The sequence below is a fragment of the Hippoglossus hippoglossus genome, chromosome 24 (assembly GCF_009819705.1).
Source record: "Hippoglossus hippoglossus isolate fHipHip1 chromosome 24, fHipHip1.pri, whole genome shotgun sequence".
Classification (NCBI taxonomy): domain Eukaryota; kingdom Metazoa; phylum Chordata; class Actinopteri; order Pleuronectiformes; family Pleuronectidae; genus Hippoglossus; species Hippoglossus hippoglossus.
This window is the reverse complement of record NC_047174.1, coordinates 597,501-614,133: the sequence shown is the minus strand read 5'-3', so window position 1 is coordinate 614,133 and position 16,633 is coordinate 597,501. Positions and strand designations below refer to the sequence as shown.

The 16,633-nt window shown below is 43.7% G+C and overlaps 1 protein-coding gene across 1 annotated transcript in view; it reads right to left on the bottom strand.

Annotated features, from left to right (window-relative positions):
* Window positions 1–1,955: 1,955 nt before the first annotated feature.
* Window positions 1,956–16,633, bottom strand: part of nmbr (neuromedin B receptor) — a 17,045-nt gene continuing 2,367 nt past the window's right edge. Inside the window, exons 2-5 of the mRNA XM_034580681.1 lie at window positions 10,290–10,431; window positions 8,532–8,747; window positions 4,081–4,319; window positions 1,956–2,722 (exon numbers count right to left, since the gene is read on the bottom strand). Coding sequence (XP_034436572.1) covers window positions 2,578–2,722; window positions 4,081–4,319; window positions 8,532–8,747; window positions 10,290–10,431 — 742 coding nt within the window. The 3' untranslated portion in view covers window positions 1,956–2,577. The remainder of the gene's footprint in view (window positions 2,723–4,080; window positions 4,320–8,531; window positions 8,748–10,289; window positions 10,432–16,633) is intronic.

Genomic DNA, 16,633 nt, shown 5'->3' with positions numbered 1-16,633 from the left:
TTGATGAAAAAGAGTTTCATCAAAGACATTTAAGATCATAAAGAAACGTATTTTAGAGGAACAGAAAGAGAAACTTCTTAAATAGAAGACCTGTTGTTCTCAGAGTGTGCAGCAGGGGGCGGTGCTGACACCATCAGAGCGACCAGGAAGTGAGTCACAGGTTCAGTGAAATGTGTCTGAGTGAATCTCCGGCGTCTCTTTTAATGAACCTGCATCTATAACAACACTTTTTTCATCATTCGATTTTCATCCAGTTAATGTCAGAGGCTGTGAGGAGCCAGCAGCTGTTCCCCCCCCCCCCCCCCACCCCCCCCCCCCCGTGGTCATCGTGCTGAACGCCACCGACAGGTGCAGACACTTTGACACCGGCCCACTCACTGTGCATTGAGCCCACGTGTGTTTGTTTCAGAGCTAAAGGTGGAAACTTGTGGTTACGCAGCCGATTCACTTCCTTCGATGTTGCTTTAAAAAACCATGTGCATCATCAAGCTGCTGTTTGTGTGATCGTATCACAACATTTATTACACGAGTTTCAGAAACTCAAGCATCATTTTCAAACATAGAAAAGCGAAGCATGCCTGGCACTGACAAACACATCATTTTAAATAAAGACAAAAAACAACATTCAAATTCAAATCAAGTAGGTTGTTGAGAACACACAACACGTCGATCTGTGCACACGCGTGTCACCACCGGTCAGGTCATGCAAAGCTGCAACACAGTGTCTGTGCATGAACCAGGAGACTCTACCCACAACCGTTTGTAGAGGGATTCAGTTGATGGGACTCGAACCACCAGATGTCAGGGCCGTGGTGGCCATCTAGTGCCATCGCTAACTAAGAGACGTCACCTCACCCCAACACATGACGTCAGTCTAATGGAATGTGAGGAGATATCGGCGTCCCACCCACTTCAACTTATAAAAGAATGAGTCAGTAAATGATCGTGAAGTCCGATGAAGGAATCAAAGCTCGATGTACAAACGAGCCCTTTTAGCAGCGGTGCCATGATTTCTCTTTGTTTTACCCACAGTTTGGATCTTTACTGGAACACCTGGTGAAGGAAACTTCACGTGTACCTGTGATCCTTTTCTTCTGGCCTCTACCCAGAGCTCATGGGCGGCTGGGGGTCTCCCACTAATCAGAACGTCAACGGTTCGATCCCGAGCGTCTCCAGGCTGCATGTTAGGGTTGCAGTCTATGATAATAACGTCTGTGTGAATGACTTGTGAACTGACTTTAAAGAGCTTTGAGTGGACGTTAAGACCAGAAAGACTAAATAAATGCAGAACATTCACCACGTACGATTCAGAATATAGATCGCTTCATAACGACTTTGGCCTCAACTCCTTCCTCCAGGTGACAATCATGTCGATGGCTGCCCGTCACACAAACCTGTCAACACACTGAGTGACGCGCTCTCGACCCAGAGAGAAGGAACTCTGTCATGGCTTTAGTTACAGTTGTGCTACAAACATGTTACAGTCTTACACCAACGCAATAACATCGTCAGTAACAAGGAAAGATACAATCCTGAGTGAATGAACATCAACACAACTGGTGACACTGGTGCTGAAAATACTGGCACGACTCAACACAATGACAATGATCGTAACAAACACTTGTGGACTGTGAGGGCAGACTTGTGCAGAAGGAGGAGCAGTTTAGAACTTGCAAATCAGTGCTTACGGCACAAAGCTGCGGAGGTTCAATGAAAAGTTTGCCCGTGGCTTGCGAGGGAACTGGTTTAGTGCCGTTAGCTCTCAAGCGAAGGGACCTGGTGGATTCAACATGTAACTGAGCCACAAACCAAAGAGGTCGCCCTCCATCCACTGACACATGTTGGCTTACAAGGCTTTGGGTCGTGTTGGACTAAATGTATTCAGTTACTCTAGCAGGACTTCAGAGAGTGAGAGCGAGACCATCGAGCCAAAGAGTTCAATCCTCATGGTCCTGAGCGTTCATCGAACTCACGCTGCTCTGTATCTGATCCTTCTTATCATCAGGCTGCAGACAAAAAGACTAATTCAAACCCTCTGTCTCAGTGGATCAATATAGAATCACCAAATAAATGAAAATGTCTGATTCCAGCAGCTGAGCACAAAGAGCCAGGTTTTCAGAGCCGACACGCCGATGAGGAGCTGAAGCTCCCGACTCTCAGCCGGGACCTGTGGTTTGTTGAAGCTTCCCTGCAGCATTACTTCACCCAACATATCAAGTAAGGTATCTACATTTATAAAACATGCTTCAGTAAATCTGTAGAGCCGTGCTGTCGGAAACTGAAGCGTTTTATTTCTCTTTCGTGGTTTTGTGTTTCCCTCGATCTCTGACCCTGTATTTCCATGAGGCACTTTTAGTTTGTTTGCCAAGTTGAAGATGTAGATGATGAAGTCCAACGTGTCGAGAGCAGCTGGTACAATCGTTCACCTGCTACGAGGCGTGTGGAGCTTCTCTACCAATCAGAATACACACTGCATCAAATGATTTCCCTGGTGTCGCGGCTGCAGGAGTCAGGAGTGTGTTCACGGACCTCGGGAGATGAGGGGCCGTCTGTAAATCACTGACTCAGCCGCGCTCCTCACAGAGCCACTTCTTGTCTATTGCCATTGGCTGCTGGGGCAGGGGGCGTGTTCTTCTTGATGGACGTGAGGCGGATGTGGGAGGTGCTATGCAGGTAGCTGGCCTGGCGCTCGGGGCGTTGAGCTCGACCACATCGCAGCTGACTGAGGAAGAAGGAGAACGAGGAGATTGAATGCACAAGTTTAAAGGTCCTCAATGATCAGGTGCAACCGAATAATCAATGTTCTTGTAACTTTGTTAGAAACGTGCTCATGATATTAATAATTACTATGACCTCAGAAATAGGGTTTTAGGAGGAGATATAAATTAGATTTCACCAGGGAACTCTACTATTTTACTATTATGTTTGTGTGTGGACAGTTTGTGTTTTGGTTTAACAAGCTCCCATGGTGCAGACGATCCACTCAGACTAACTGGACTCAGCTGAAACTAACCGTTCAATAATAAAGAATAAATCGGGTAAATTATCGCTTCATGCAGCCTCATTATAATTTCTTCCCAAAGGCTCATTTCAGTTTCCCCTCATTTTTTCGGCAGCTCAACGTTTCGGGATTTATTCGTAAATCTGAGCGAAATGAGGCACAGAGCTCGACCCGGGGCTCCTCGCTGCGACGGAGCAGATTGTGACGGAGCGTTGGATGAAAAGAGTCGAGGACGGTTTCCATCCGGCAGAGATACACGACTAATGATTAGTTGCAGGATGTTTTGTGGAGATTTAGAAGATGATTACTACATTTTGCAGAGAGACGACAGAGTCCATTCACTCTGAGAAATGAAGCACTTGTCATCTGGTTGTTTCCTGGATCTGAGTGTTGTGAAGTTTTGACTGTTTCTGCAGTTTAGCACTTTAAAGTAAGAACTACGGAGCTTTGTGCTGCAGCTCCACCACCACCTCCCCTCCTGAGGAGTCTGGCAGGAACTTTATAAAGTAAAATAACAGAAGTTCACAGCTGAAAACCAACTTGTTGCTTTGGAGGAAAACGATCTGTTCATCCGGAACCTTTGTAGAGACTTTTGATTTCTGAGGCTTTTCGTCGGAGTCATGGTCAAATTTATTTATTTTCAGTTTGGACTTTTAGTATATTTGGCAGGTGAAAGGTGAAAGGTCAAGGTCACAGTGACCTCACAGAACATGATATCTCAAATCTATCAAAACCACAGTGATTCTATCGCAGTTGTTTGCACTTTGAGTTCCTGTTTTATTTTGAAGCTTCTTTCCTTTACTTCTTATCTGTTGACCTTTTGACCTTGGACCAATCAGCCTCACGTCTGTTTGAAACCCGATGACTTGAGAGAACGTCTTTGCTTGGAAACAGTGGAAAAATACTCTTTTACTACTTTATTCACGTTTCCTGTCTGATCTTAGTCTTGAAATAAAGTTTGTATGTATATTTGTTTGTATGTATCGTGATCGGACACAGTCACAGGCTGATGTGAGAAACTCTGACGTGCTTCTGACTTGTCTTGTGTCGTGTGCGTCACAGTGATGTTATCTGCAGACCTGTTGAAGTGCCTGCGGAAGCTCTCGCTGAGCAGGTAGAGGGCGAACGGGTTGACGCAGGACGAGGAGAAGCTGAGGACTCGAGCCAGCAGGGTGATGACGAGGTGGACGAGCGACAGGTCCATCTGGTTGTAGTTGAAGGAGCGGTACATGTAGAGCACGTGGTTGGGGAACCAGCACAGAGCGAACAGACCCACGAACACCAGCACGATCTTGGCCAGACGCTTCCTCGTCTCCATCTGGAGGGAACAGTAAGAGATCATCAGCATGTTGTTGATTTATGAATGAAAACATTCAGAGTGAAGACAAAAGCTGTAAATCACAGAGGCTCATAAAAACATTATGAAGCTCAGTATTTCTACAACATGTGGATCTATGACACGTTCACTGTCCTCAAAATCATAGTAATATAATACCCTATGTTTACATTTTCATCTTTGAAAATGCTTTGTTAAGCATGTTTGTATTTTTTACAGTAAAACTACAAAATAACATCGTTTTCAAGATCAGATTTTATATTTTTTGTGTATTTCTGAGTCAAATATGAAATTATGAACACTAGTTCAAATGCACCAGATGAACGTCCTTGTGGCTTAAACATTATATCGTCGGAGGTGAAGACTGCAGCTGCTTCCTCTTCTTCTTCTTCTTCTTCTTCTTCTTCTTCTTCTATTGTTTAATTCTGTGACCATGGTTCAGTTTGATCCAGACCCAGAACTCCTGTTCTGCTCTGAGGAACCTTTCACACCTGATGTTCAGCTTCAGACTGAACTGAAGAGTCTGAAGCTCTGAAACACACCAGGTGTGAACGAGTCCTTAATAAACAGTTTTCACTTTTAAATCTTCCTCCGGCTGCATCACCTGCTGCCATCAGCTCAGACATGTACAACACCATTGGTTTGGATGTTTCCTGACTGGAGGGAGAAGCGTTTCCATGACGTTTGCGTTAATGATCCTTTCAGTGATTTCCTTGTCTCGTGTCGTCCTTGCTTTGACCTCGTCAGGCAGATACTCAGCTCATCAGAGACGTGTCACAGAGGTCAGCTCTCTCCACACAAACACACCGTTAAAACGTGGACAGAGTGTTTCAAAGTGCTTCTCTGTGTTCCACGGACATCGAACACATCAGACCTTCTGACCTCGTGATGTTTCCAGAGCTGGACGAGACGAGCAGCTGACACACTCTCGTCTTTTTAAATTTGTCCATAAAGGAGGAACCTTCTCACTATATGATTGGAAATAGAAACTCTGCTCCACAGCACAGATCTTGACAGGATGTTTATCTCCCTCCCGTCACCTGCATGTGTGTGATCTGTTGTTGAATCAGCGAGAACCAGTTTGTCAGAGTCGGTTCTGCTGCGTCTTCACTTCCTTTAAAACAAACTGAATCTTTCATCAAATACAAACACAGATATGTGGCAGCAGAGACAAGTTACCCAGATAGAAATATAACTACATGTTGAGTTTTTATACATAAAAGAGGATAATGGAAATGAGGAAGCTGATAAAAGCAGCAGGGGCGTGTTCTAGAAAACCACTCGTCATCTTTCTGATTTGTCTTCAGCCCTTTGAGATGAAAACATTTTTATTTTATTTTTCATCACAACAAAATGATGGGAGGAAGAAACGTTACGAGGCTGAAGTTCTCCTCCTGCTGGAAATATCAAATTCAGACAAAGAGAAAAACATTTTTCATTGAACAAACAAAACATAATCAAGTCCCTTCAATTCAATCTCAGTTTCAATGTCAGATTTGATTTTAGGTTTGACTGAAGAGTCGTTCATCTGCAGCAGAGATGATGAATTTGAAACAAACCTCTGTGGTGTGGATGTAACCTGTTCTCGGATGTCAGATCACATTCAGAGGCGTTTAATATTTTAATAAATGTAGACACACGGACCAATCATGTTCACATTATACGATTCCTTACGTCTAGATGTAATGACACTGATCAGTTTTATTGTTTTTGTTCTTTAAATCACTTTGTGTTACATCGTATGAAAAGTGCAACACAAATAAAGTCTGATAATTGATTGACAGATCAGGGCACATCCCCCAACACCACAAGAGCTGTTCCTGAAAAGCAACGCTCCAAAGAATCACATGAGTAGTTGTGTCTTTCAGGTCCACGACTTATGTCAACGAGAAAATATGTAAAGTAGTAAAAGGTAAAACACGAATCAGTCTGATAAGTCTGAAACGGCTGTGGAGAGTCTCGCTGTGACATCACACGAATGCTCCCCAATCGAGGGGTTTTGGTGAAAACTGAATCGACAGGTTTCCGTCTGCAGAAGTTAATTATATTTTCTTTGACTAATTAGATTCTGCTTGGAGAAAAAGAGACGCGTGTTGGGTTTGACGGCGCCCGGCAGCCTCTCGCCTCGAAGAGACGACGAAGCAGCAGCAAACTGATTACGGAGCGGGGGGGGGATCATCTCTGAGCTGCAGGCGGCAGCTGCTGCTTCGTGTTTGCTCTGATTGGTCGGGCAAGTTCAACTCCTGTGGAACAGTGGATTATGTGAATCTGTGTAACATGTATATTTCTGCTTGCACACACACACACACACACACACACACACACACACACACACACACACACACACACACACACACACACACACACACACACACACACACACACACACACACACACACACACACACACACACACACACACACCCCTGCAGCTGCATCCATCATGTTTTCAGATCACTGATAGTTTCTCCTCAGCCTGCGGGAGCCTCCATTAGAGACACGTCCAGGTCTGAAGCGACGACTCATTAACTTGTCACATTTTAGTTCTGCTGAAATATGCAGAGGGAACATCTCTTGGTCTGTGCACTTGTTATCCTGTCGGCTTCACAGATGAAACACAGAAGCTGCACAGACGAGGATGAAGTCTCCCATCATGCACTGGTGTGAAAGTCATTATTCTCCATCTATCATCCAGGGGAAGTGTCTTATGTTATCTTTTAGTGTTATTATCAAATAACTGATTCAAACCAAACTGATCAGAAACTTGAACATCAGTGAGATAAGAACGACCTGAAATGACAGAAACATCTTTAAACATTTATTTAACGTCTACTTTGATTTTTTTTGTGCTGCTGACGCTGCTACAAATTTGTTTATTTTAATTGTCTCTTTTGTTGCATGTGTCACTGTTGCGGCTGATGTTATTGTGCTGATGTTGAATGTTAACGTAGCACAACACAATGGATTCACAATGGAAACATGACGATTTTAGATTCACACAGAACGTTCAGGTACCACAGATCGCTCGGAAATATGGTAATGAGTAATGACATTTTATTATATTAACACGTAAAGAAAAGTCTGAGGAGAAATTATTTTTCTTAAAGAACTTAAAGAACAGCCAATTAATTTAAAGCTGTTTTTATGAACAGCTGCTGTTGCGAGACGAGAGAATCTTTCTGAGCATCTGCAGTGAGTAAAGACTCCATATTGATTTTCAGTTTCATCAGTCAGAGGGCGACATGCAGCCGTCTGAGGACACTGAAACTCTCTGAAGTAGAAGTCTCACACAGCAGAGTGTTTAATGAAGTGAGGACTTTTCTCTTTGTCTCTGGTGAGAAGTGACTCATCGGTTTTTCCATCTAGAACTTGGGGTATGATGTTTTCCAGTAAGAACTACCTAAAATGGCCGAAACCATCTTTGAGAAACATTATATAACGTCGACTTTAATTTCTTTCATTTTGGTGCAAATACCATCTGCTAACATGGAGCAGGCGGGGTTTATGACATATACTGCAGCAAGCCACCAGGGGGCCATCGAAATGCTTTGGCCTCAGTTTTGGAAGCTGACAAGTTGTACATCTATATTTACACAGTCTAAGATCAGACCTGCCGCTAACGCTTCTTTTAATTCAGCCCCCGTCGCTCTGACCTCTCTTCCGTCCGTGAGGATCCCACTCGTCTGAAGCGATTACTTATCAGAGCGACAGTCGTCCACGACATACCTCCCTCACGGCTGAAACATCCACTGAGGCGTCTGAGGTCGAGGGTGTGAAAAGCTTCTCGTCCGAGTCGATTTGCTTTAAACTAAACTTCAGACCGTTCAAGGTTAGATTCCCAGGAGACGCTTCCTTTGGTTGTGGAGTGACTGAATCTCTTCATGTTCCTGCACACACACTTTATTCAGTTCATAAAAAACTAAAAGTTACCCTGCTCGGATTTCTTTTAAGGAAAATCAGGTTTCAGTCATTATTCTACAGCATCAAGACAATCATCGATGTCTTCTGCCAAACGATTACAGCCGACGGCAGACAACGAGTCCTCGTCTTCAACGTAACGCAGTTGAGGCTCAAACTCTGAAGATCTGGAATCAAGTAAAACAAACTGCGACCATGTGTAATGAACTGTTCACATCCCAGTGACGGAGACAGAACTGGGCTTATCCATTCATTCATCCATTCATCCAGCGATCACCTGTCTCTTGGTGTGTTCGCTGACCTCCCCCGGCATGTCGTGGGCGCTCTTGACGAGCGTGCGGGCGATGTGGTAGTAATACACAGAGATGATGGTGAGAGGGACCAGGAAGTAAACCAAGAAGATCATCACTGAGTGGATCTTCGGATGCAGCTGATTGGACAGCGGGTACGGAACGCAGTTCACAAAGGTGATGTTGGTGTGATCCCGGTGACCCTGAGAGGCGAAGAGAGGTTGGTTAATCTCGATTAGCTTTGGTTCATGTCCGTTATAGCTACAAAGTTAATGCATCACTACATTATTTGACATAATTATCTGAATTCATTTACACCTCCTGCTGTGCGTACGGTGAGCCTGTTAGCTCATTTGTATCATGCTATCTTCCTGTGCGTACGGTGAGCCTGTTAGCTCATTTGTAGCACGCTATCTTCCTGTGCGTACGGTGAGCCTGTTAGCTCATTTGTATCATGCTATCTTCCTGTGCGTACGGTGAGCCTGTTAGCTCATTTGTATCATGCTATCTCCCTGTGCGTACGGTGAGCCCGTTAGCTCATTTGTATCACGCTATCTCCCTGTGCGTACGGTGAGCCCGTTAGCTCATTTGTATCACGCTATCTTCCTGTGCGTACGGTGAGTCTGTTAGCTCATTTGTATCACGCTATCTTCCTGTGCGTACGGTGAGTCTGTTAGCTCATTTGTATCACGCTATCTCCCTGTGCGTACGGTGAGCCCGTTAGCTCATTTGTATCACGCTATCTTCCTGTGCGTACGGTGAGCCCGTTAGCTCATTTGTATCACGCTATCTCCCTGTGCGTACGTCGAGTCTGTTAGCTCATTTGTATCATGCTATCTTCCTGTGCGTACGGTGAGCCTGTTAGCTCATTTGTGTCATGCTATCTTCCTGTGCGTACGGTGAGCCTGTTAGCTCACTTGTATCACGCTATCTTCCTGTGCGTACGGTGAGTCTGTTAGCTCACTTGTATCACGCTATCTTCCTGTGCGTACGGTGAGTCTGTTAGCTCATTTGTATCACGCTATCTTCCTGTGCGTACGGTGAGTCTGTTAGCTCATTTGTATCACGCTATCTTCCTGTGCGTACGGTGAGTCTGTTAGCTCACTTGTATCACGCTATCTTCCTGTGCGTACGGTGAGTCTGTTAGCTCATTTGTATCACGCTATCTCCCTGTGCGTACGGTGAGTCTGTTAGCTCATTTGTATCACGCTATCTTCCTGTGCGTACGGTGAGTCTGTTAGCTCACTTGTATCACGCTATCTTCCTGTGCGTACGGTGAGTCTGTTAGCTCATTTGTATCACGCTATCTTCCTGTGCGTACGGTGAGCCTGTTAGCTCATTTGTATCACGCTATCTTCCTGTGCGTACGGTGAGTCTGTTAGCTCACTTGTATCACGCTATCTTCCTGTGCGTACGGTGAGTCTGTTAGCTCATTTGTATCACGCTATCTTCCTGTGCGTACGGTGAGTCTGTTAGCTCATTTGTATCACGCTATCTTCCTGTGCGTACGGTGAGTCTGTTAGCTCATTTGTATCACGCTATCTTCCTGTGCGTACGGTGAGCCCGTTAGCTCATTTGTATCATGCTATCTTCCTGTGCGTACGGTGAGCCTGTTAGCTCATTTGTATCACGCTATCTTCCTGTGCGTACGGTGAGCCTGTTAGCTCATTTGTATCACGCTATCTTCCTGTGCGTACGTAGAGGGCGCTGTTGTTTCTGTTGTGTTTTCAGTGTCTCTGTTTCACCTGCATGGTGACGACCTGTGAGAAAATGGCCTCCGGGACGGCGAGAAGGACAGACAGCAGCCAGATAGAAACAGCTTTCAGACACGTCCAGAAGACGGCACTGGACTTCTGGATGTCCATCGGGTTCACTATCGCCTTATACCTGTCAGAGACACAGAGAGAAACAACAGTCAAACATCCAATAATATCTACTGTCCCTATGTCTCCCAGCAGCAATATATTCCACCTCTGTGCTGATTTTTCAACAACTCAAACCATCTTGGGACAATATTTCTTAAAAAAGATTAACGACCTGTGTTTGGGGAGATCTGGTATTTAAAGTTGCACGTAGCTCTGCAGGTATTAGCAGAATATGCTATCATGATATGGGCAGAATGTTTGTCCCCGTTAGAAAAACTAAGGGACATTTATGTATTTTTTAAACTAAATTCTGATATATGATCAATGCTATATTTGTAGAAGTTGAAATAAAATATGTTTGCATTTTTGTCTTGAAGTTGGTGTAAATAATTATTTTAGATATTTAGCTCCATTCATTCCAAGACTAACTCGTGACTTTACAGACGGTACAGTGGCATTAATGGGAAGTGGAGCCAGCTCCCATGGTGCATTGCAGCGGTGACTCCACCTCCGAGAGGAGAGGAATAAGTAGCATCTTCAAACACGTCTCAAAATCATTATTCTGCAGCACAAACACTATCAGAGATATTCAGTTGACTTTTAATCTGGTTGTGAATAATCAGATTAAATGAGACCAAGCTGCTGCAACAGGTTCATAATGAAATAAGGAGAACAGTTATGAAACAAACCCATTAACACACTCTGGATTCTCTGCTTTGAAAATGTAAATCATTTCCATAATTACATCAGTTTTCTTTCGACAGCATTAGTGGTTCTGGGCTTTTTGTTAGTTAATGAGAAAGTGGCTGCAGAGGAAAACAATGGGAATTTGTTGATAATCAATTTTTATATATATAATCATCAAGCTGCATTTATAAATCCTCAGAGCAGAGCACGACTCTGACAGACATGTTAATCTGAGCAGGACCAGGTATTTCTGCACATTATAATTTCAACCATCACTGTCTGTCAACAAAATACAGAATAAAAATAAAGATGGACGACTCGTATCCGTGTCAAAGCCTCGGTTGTAAAATTCATTCTTTATTGAAACTGAACTGAACTGAACAAGATGGAGTGTCGGTGCTTTGAATACACACACATTCATCTGTGACATGTATTTATAAACTCTTACAGACGATGCAACACAAAGAAGATGAAGAGCATCTTGCTCTCACTCTGTTTCACACCTGCTCTATTCATACCTGCACCAGTTTATTCAATGGAAACTGAAACCTGCTGCTTCACATTCATTCACACTCCTCAGGACGAGCCAGTGACGGGAGGAGAGGATCAAGAGAAATACCTTATTCAAGCTAACTCTGCAGGCTAGCTACATACTGTAGATACATATATACAGTATGTAGCTAGCCGCACTGGTTTGATTACAGCAGGTTAACTGCAACCTTACTGAACAAAACACAGAGAGAAACTAATGTCACAGTCCCTGAAATTCAAACTGCATCAAACTCATAAATATCAGTTCTCTAAATATGTCTGATTAAGATCCATGAATTAATCTCTGAGAAATCAACAATGATATTAAAAAACGTTTTTATCTCAAAATGTTAAAGAAAGAGATGAATAATCCTGGATGTGTCAAAATATAAAAAGTTATTCTGTGACATCCTGGAGTTTACTGCTAATCTGTCCAGTAGTTATTGTTTAATCCTGATAAATATCAGAGGAAAACATGTTACAGTACCAATATACTCAGATTTAGCCTCACTTTACGGGTTTTCTACTTTTAATTTTATTCTGATGCAACAGGAAGAGAAGCGAGAGTTCGAGGAGGATCCGGATCCGGACGACGAAGACGTCAGTAAATCATGAAAACTGTTGAGTTTCTAAGAAAAACAATGAGTCACTTCATCGATCGCTCCTCAGAGTCGATAACGTCCGGTCACTTCTCTTCCACTCCAATCCCCTCGCACTCACTCCTTCACTCCCATCTCTCCTCCTCATCTTCCTCCATTCCTCTTCGTCATCTTTGATGTCCTCTGACCACCCCTGGCCTTTCACAATAAGACATCCTATTAAACAATCGCTCTATCAAGAAACAAACATGGCGGTGGATGTTTCTCCCTCCTCAGATCTCCTGCTGAAAGAGAAATTGATTTGAAGAACAAAGACGGATTCTCTGTTTCTCCTTCTAATCCTCTGATTAATATTCCTGCCAATTGTCCGTCACACAAACCTTTTCTTCCCTCTGTTGCCAGGACGATGTGACCTCTGACCCCTGATTCCTCCCCTGGTTTGTAATGACGATTTTAGGCCTCCTTAGATATTTAGTATAACAAAAGTCTACACATCTGTAGATATCAATGATCCGTCGAGAACCAGGGAGGAACGCTGTGGTCCAAGTAACGCTGGTGTTGGTAATGTGGTGCAATGATGATGAATTTAATTCATTTAAATGTTTTACTTGTATAAATAAATCATAGCATATATTATCCTCTGGTACATACGAGCAGCATGTAGGACTGTGGAGAGAACACAGATCCAGAACTTAGCTCACCTTGAAACACTTTGGTTCTGGCTCTGGTTAGACACCATGCTGTTTTTACAGTATTGATTTAGCACCGGTCTCAAACACAAACCTAAACGCTCCACGTATGTACAGGGCGTCCTGTCCGCCCCCCTCTGGCCCCCAGCGGCAGTCGCCTGGTGTTTGTGGGTATCTGTGTGCATCATCTTGACAGGAAGCGATTCGGGCTCCAGTAGCCACTCCAATCCTTCTGCTAATTGTGCATCAGGCTCTTCTGCTTATCAAGGAGCTTTAGGCAAGTTAAGAGCCGTTCTGGGCTTGTTAGTGGCTTTTAGTGTCGTTAGGGGCTCGTTAGAAACCATCAGGGTCCAGCACAAGGCCGGATTGCTGCCGCGAGTTGTGAGATCAGGAAATGAGTTTCCCGTTAACGAGCTGGTGACGGTGATTCAGAGGAACGACCGGGCTGCTGTTGGTAAACAACCGGCTGACGGAGCGGGAAAAGGCCTGATACAGCCTCATGTCCCGCAGCAGAGCGAGGACATTAAAGCCCTCTCGTCCTGTCCGAGGCCGTCCTCCCCGGAGAGGTGCCGGTTTCAGAGAAAACCCAATAATGACACGTGTTGATGACGAAGAGGAAAACTGTGACGTGATGAAGGAGAACATGAGACACCTCTTTGTCCTACAGTCAGTGAACGCATCGTTCAACCTGTTCATTAAAGATGATTCAGATGACGACAGAGCAGAGCCTCTAATCACCCAGTCAGTGTTTCACCACTTCATCCATTCATCCATTCATCCATTCATCCCTTCATCCATTCATCCTCCTTCACTTCATCCTCCTTCCCTTCATCCATTCATCCATTCATCCCTTCATCCATTCATCCTCCTTCACTTCACCACTTCATCCATTCATCCATTCATCCCTTCATCCATTCATCCTCCTTCACTTCATCCTCCTTCCCTTCATCCATTCATCCTCCTTCCCTTCATCCATTCATCCTCCTTCACTTCATCCATTCATCCTCCTTCACTTCATCCTCCTTCCCTTCATCCATTCATCCTCCTTCACTTCATCCATTCATCCTCCTTCACTTCATCACTTCATCCTCCTTCACTTCATCCATTCATCCTCCTTCACTTCATCCTCCTTCCCTTCATCCATTCATCCTCCTTCACTTCATCCATTCATCCTCCTTCACTTCATCCATTCATCCTCCTTCACTTCATCACTTCATCACTTCATCCATTCATCCCTTCATCCATTCATCCTCCTTCACTTCATCACTTCATCCTCCTTCCCTTCATCCATTCATCCTCTTTCCCTTCATCCATTCATCCTCCTTCCCTTCATCCATTCATCCTCCTTCACTTCATCCATTCATCCTTCTACCTTATCACTTCATCCTCCTTCCCTTCATCACTTCATCCTCCTTCCCTTCATCACTTCATCCTCCTTCCCTTCATCCATTCATCCTCCTTCCCTTCATCCATTCATCCTTCTACCTTATCACTTCATCCTCCTTCCCTTCATCCATTCATCCATTCATCCCTTCATCCATTCATCCTCCTTCCCTTCATCCGTTCATCCTCCTTCCCTTCATCCCTTCATCCCTTCATCCCTTCATCTTCCTTCCCTTCATCTTCCTTCCCTTCATCCATTCATCCTCCTTCCCTTCATCCGTTCATCCTCCTTCCCTTCATCCATTCATCCCTTCATCCCTTCATCCATTCATCCCTTCATCCCTTCATCCCTTCATCCTTCCAGCTGCTGAATAAATGTTTGACTGTTTCTGTTCATCATCTTAAATGTAAAAGGTCAAACTCTGAATTTGAACCTGAAGATTTCTGTTGCTCCATGAATAACACAACATGTACTGACCTTTACACTCACACACACACACACACACACACACACACACACACACACACACACACACACACACCTACACACAGACACGTGTAGGTGTGTAGGTGTGTGTGCACAAGGACATTGAACATCAGTTCAATGAGTTTTAGTTTTAGAAACTCAAACTGTCCCCTGAGGTCTGAGACACTGACCTTCAATCAGTGTCTCAGACTGAAAACAGAACGTCCAATCACTGATCATCTTTATATACAGTCACTGATCATCTTTATATACAGTCACTGATGGTCTTTATATACAGTCACTGATGGTCTTTATATACAGTCACTGATGGTCTTTATATACAGTCACTGATGGTCTTTATATACAGTCACTGATCCTCTTTATATACAGTCACTGATCATCTTTATATACAGTCACTGATCATCTTTATATACAGTCACTGATGGTCTTTATATACAGTCACTGATGGTCTTCATATACAGTCACTGATCATCTTTATATACAGTCACTGATCCTCTTTATATACAGTCACTGATCCTCTTTATATACAGTCACTGATCCTCTTTATATACAGTCACTGATCCTCTTTATATACAGTCACTGATCATCTTTATATACAGTCACTGATCATCTTTATATACAGTCACTGATCGTCTTTATATACAGTCACTGATCATCTTTATATACAGTCACTGATCATCTTTATATACAGTCACTGATCATCTTTATATACAGTCACTGATCCTCTTTATATACAGTCACTGATCATCTTTATATACAGTCACTGATCATCTTTATATACATGTATAAACTAATGAGATGTAATCATCACAGGTTTATTGAACTTTTCACCTGTGGAGAAGATGACTGTTCTCTTCGTATTAAAGTCTTATTGATCTATAACCTTATTATCAGACACCTGCAGTCGTGTACATGAACTTGACTGTGAGCTCACAGTATATATATATATATATATATGTATATATATATATATATACATATATATATGTATATCTGCAGCCTGTTGGTCAGGCGGCTCCCTGAGGGAGATCTGACCGTCAGCTCCACTTAACGTCACCAAACACAATTCTGCCATTTTCCTTCCTCCTCTCGTCTCTTTCTCTTCGGCTTCTTTCTCTGACCTTGGATGAAGCAGAGACGAAGCCTGAACCCGACGCTCTGCGTTATTTAAAGAACGCGTGTTGAAGTGTAACGGGATAAATATTTCACGGAAGATTAGGCTGCTAATTGCTCATTAAGTAATATGTCCTGTGCGTCATCAGAGTTTCATACTAATCAGGTGCAGGGACACCAGTGATCTGGAGAAACCACATCAATCATGATGGCAGCCGAGGAGGTAGATGCACGTGCACAGAGCTGAGAGGGCGTGTGCACGTTTGGCTTGTGTCAGCGGGTGAGCCTGACGCAGTTTTTAGAGATTACCAGAAAACTGACTTCAACGATACAAAGGTTAGATTCTTGCCATGGTGACTATCTGATGATTTGCATATTTGGCCTAAACATGCGTAACTTTTGCTGAAACTCTGCAGGAAATTAAGATGTGCGAGAAATTGACACGTCAAATGGTTTTGGCGTATCGGCGTGCCCAATTGACTCGGTAGCGCCTCCTATAGTGGAGCCCCTGCGGCGGGTTTTACCAAAATGCATGAAAATCGTTGAGCATATGTATCAGGCCCAGACGTACAAAAAAGTCTGAGGACTCATATTCCAAACCCAACAGGAAGTCAGCCATTTTGTATGAAGTGGTCAGTTTTGGTAATTCACACACATCTTACCTTTACAAACTTCTCCTAGAGAAGCCTGTGGTACAATATCATATGTCTCTTAACTGGCATGGTGACGATGAAC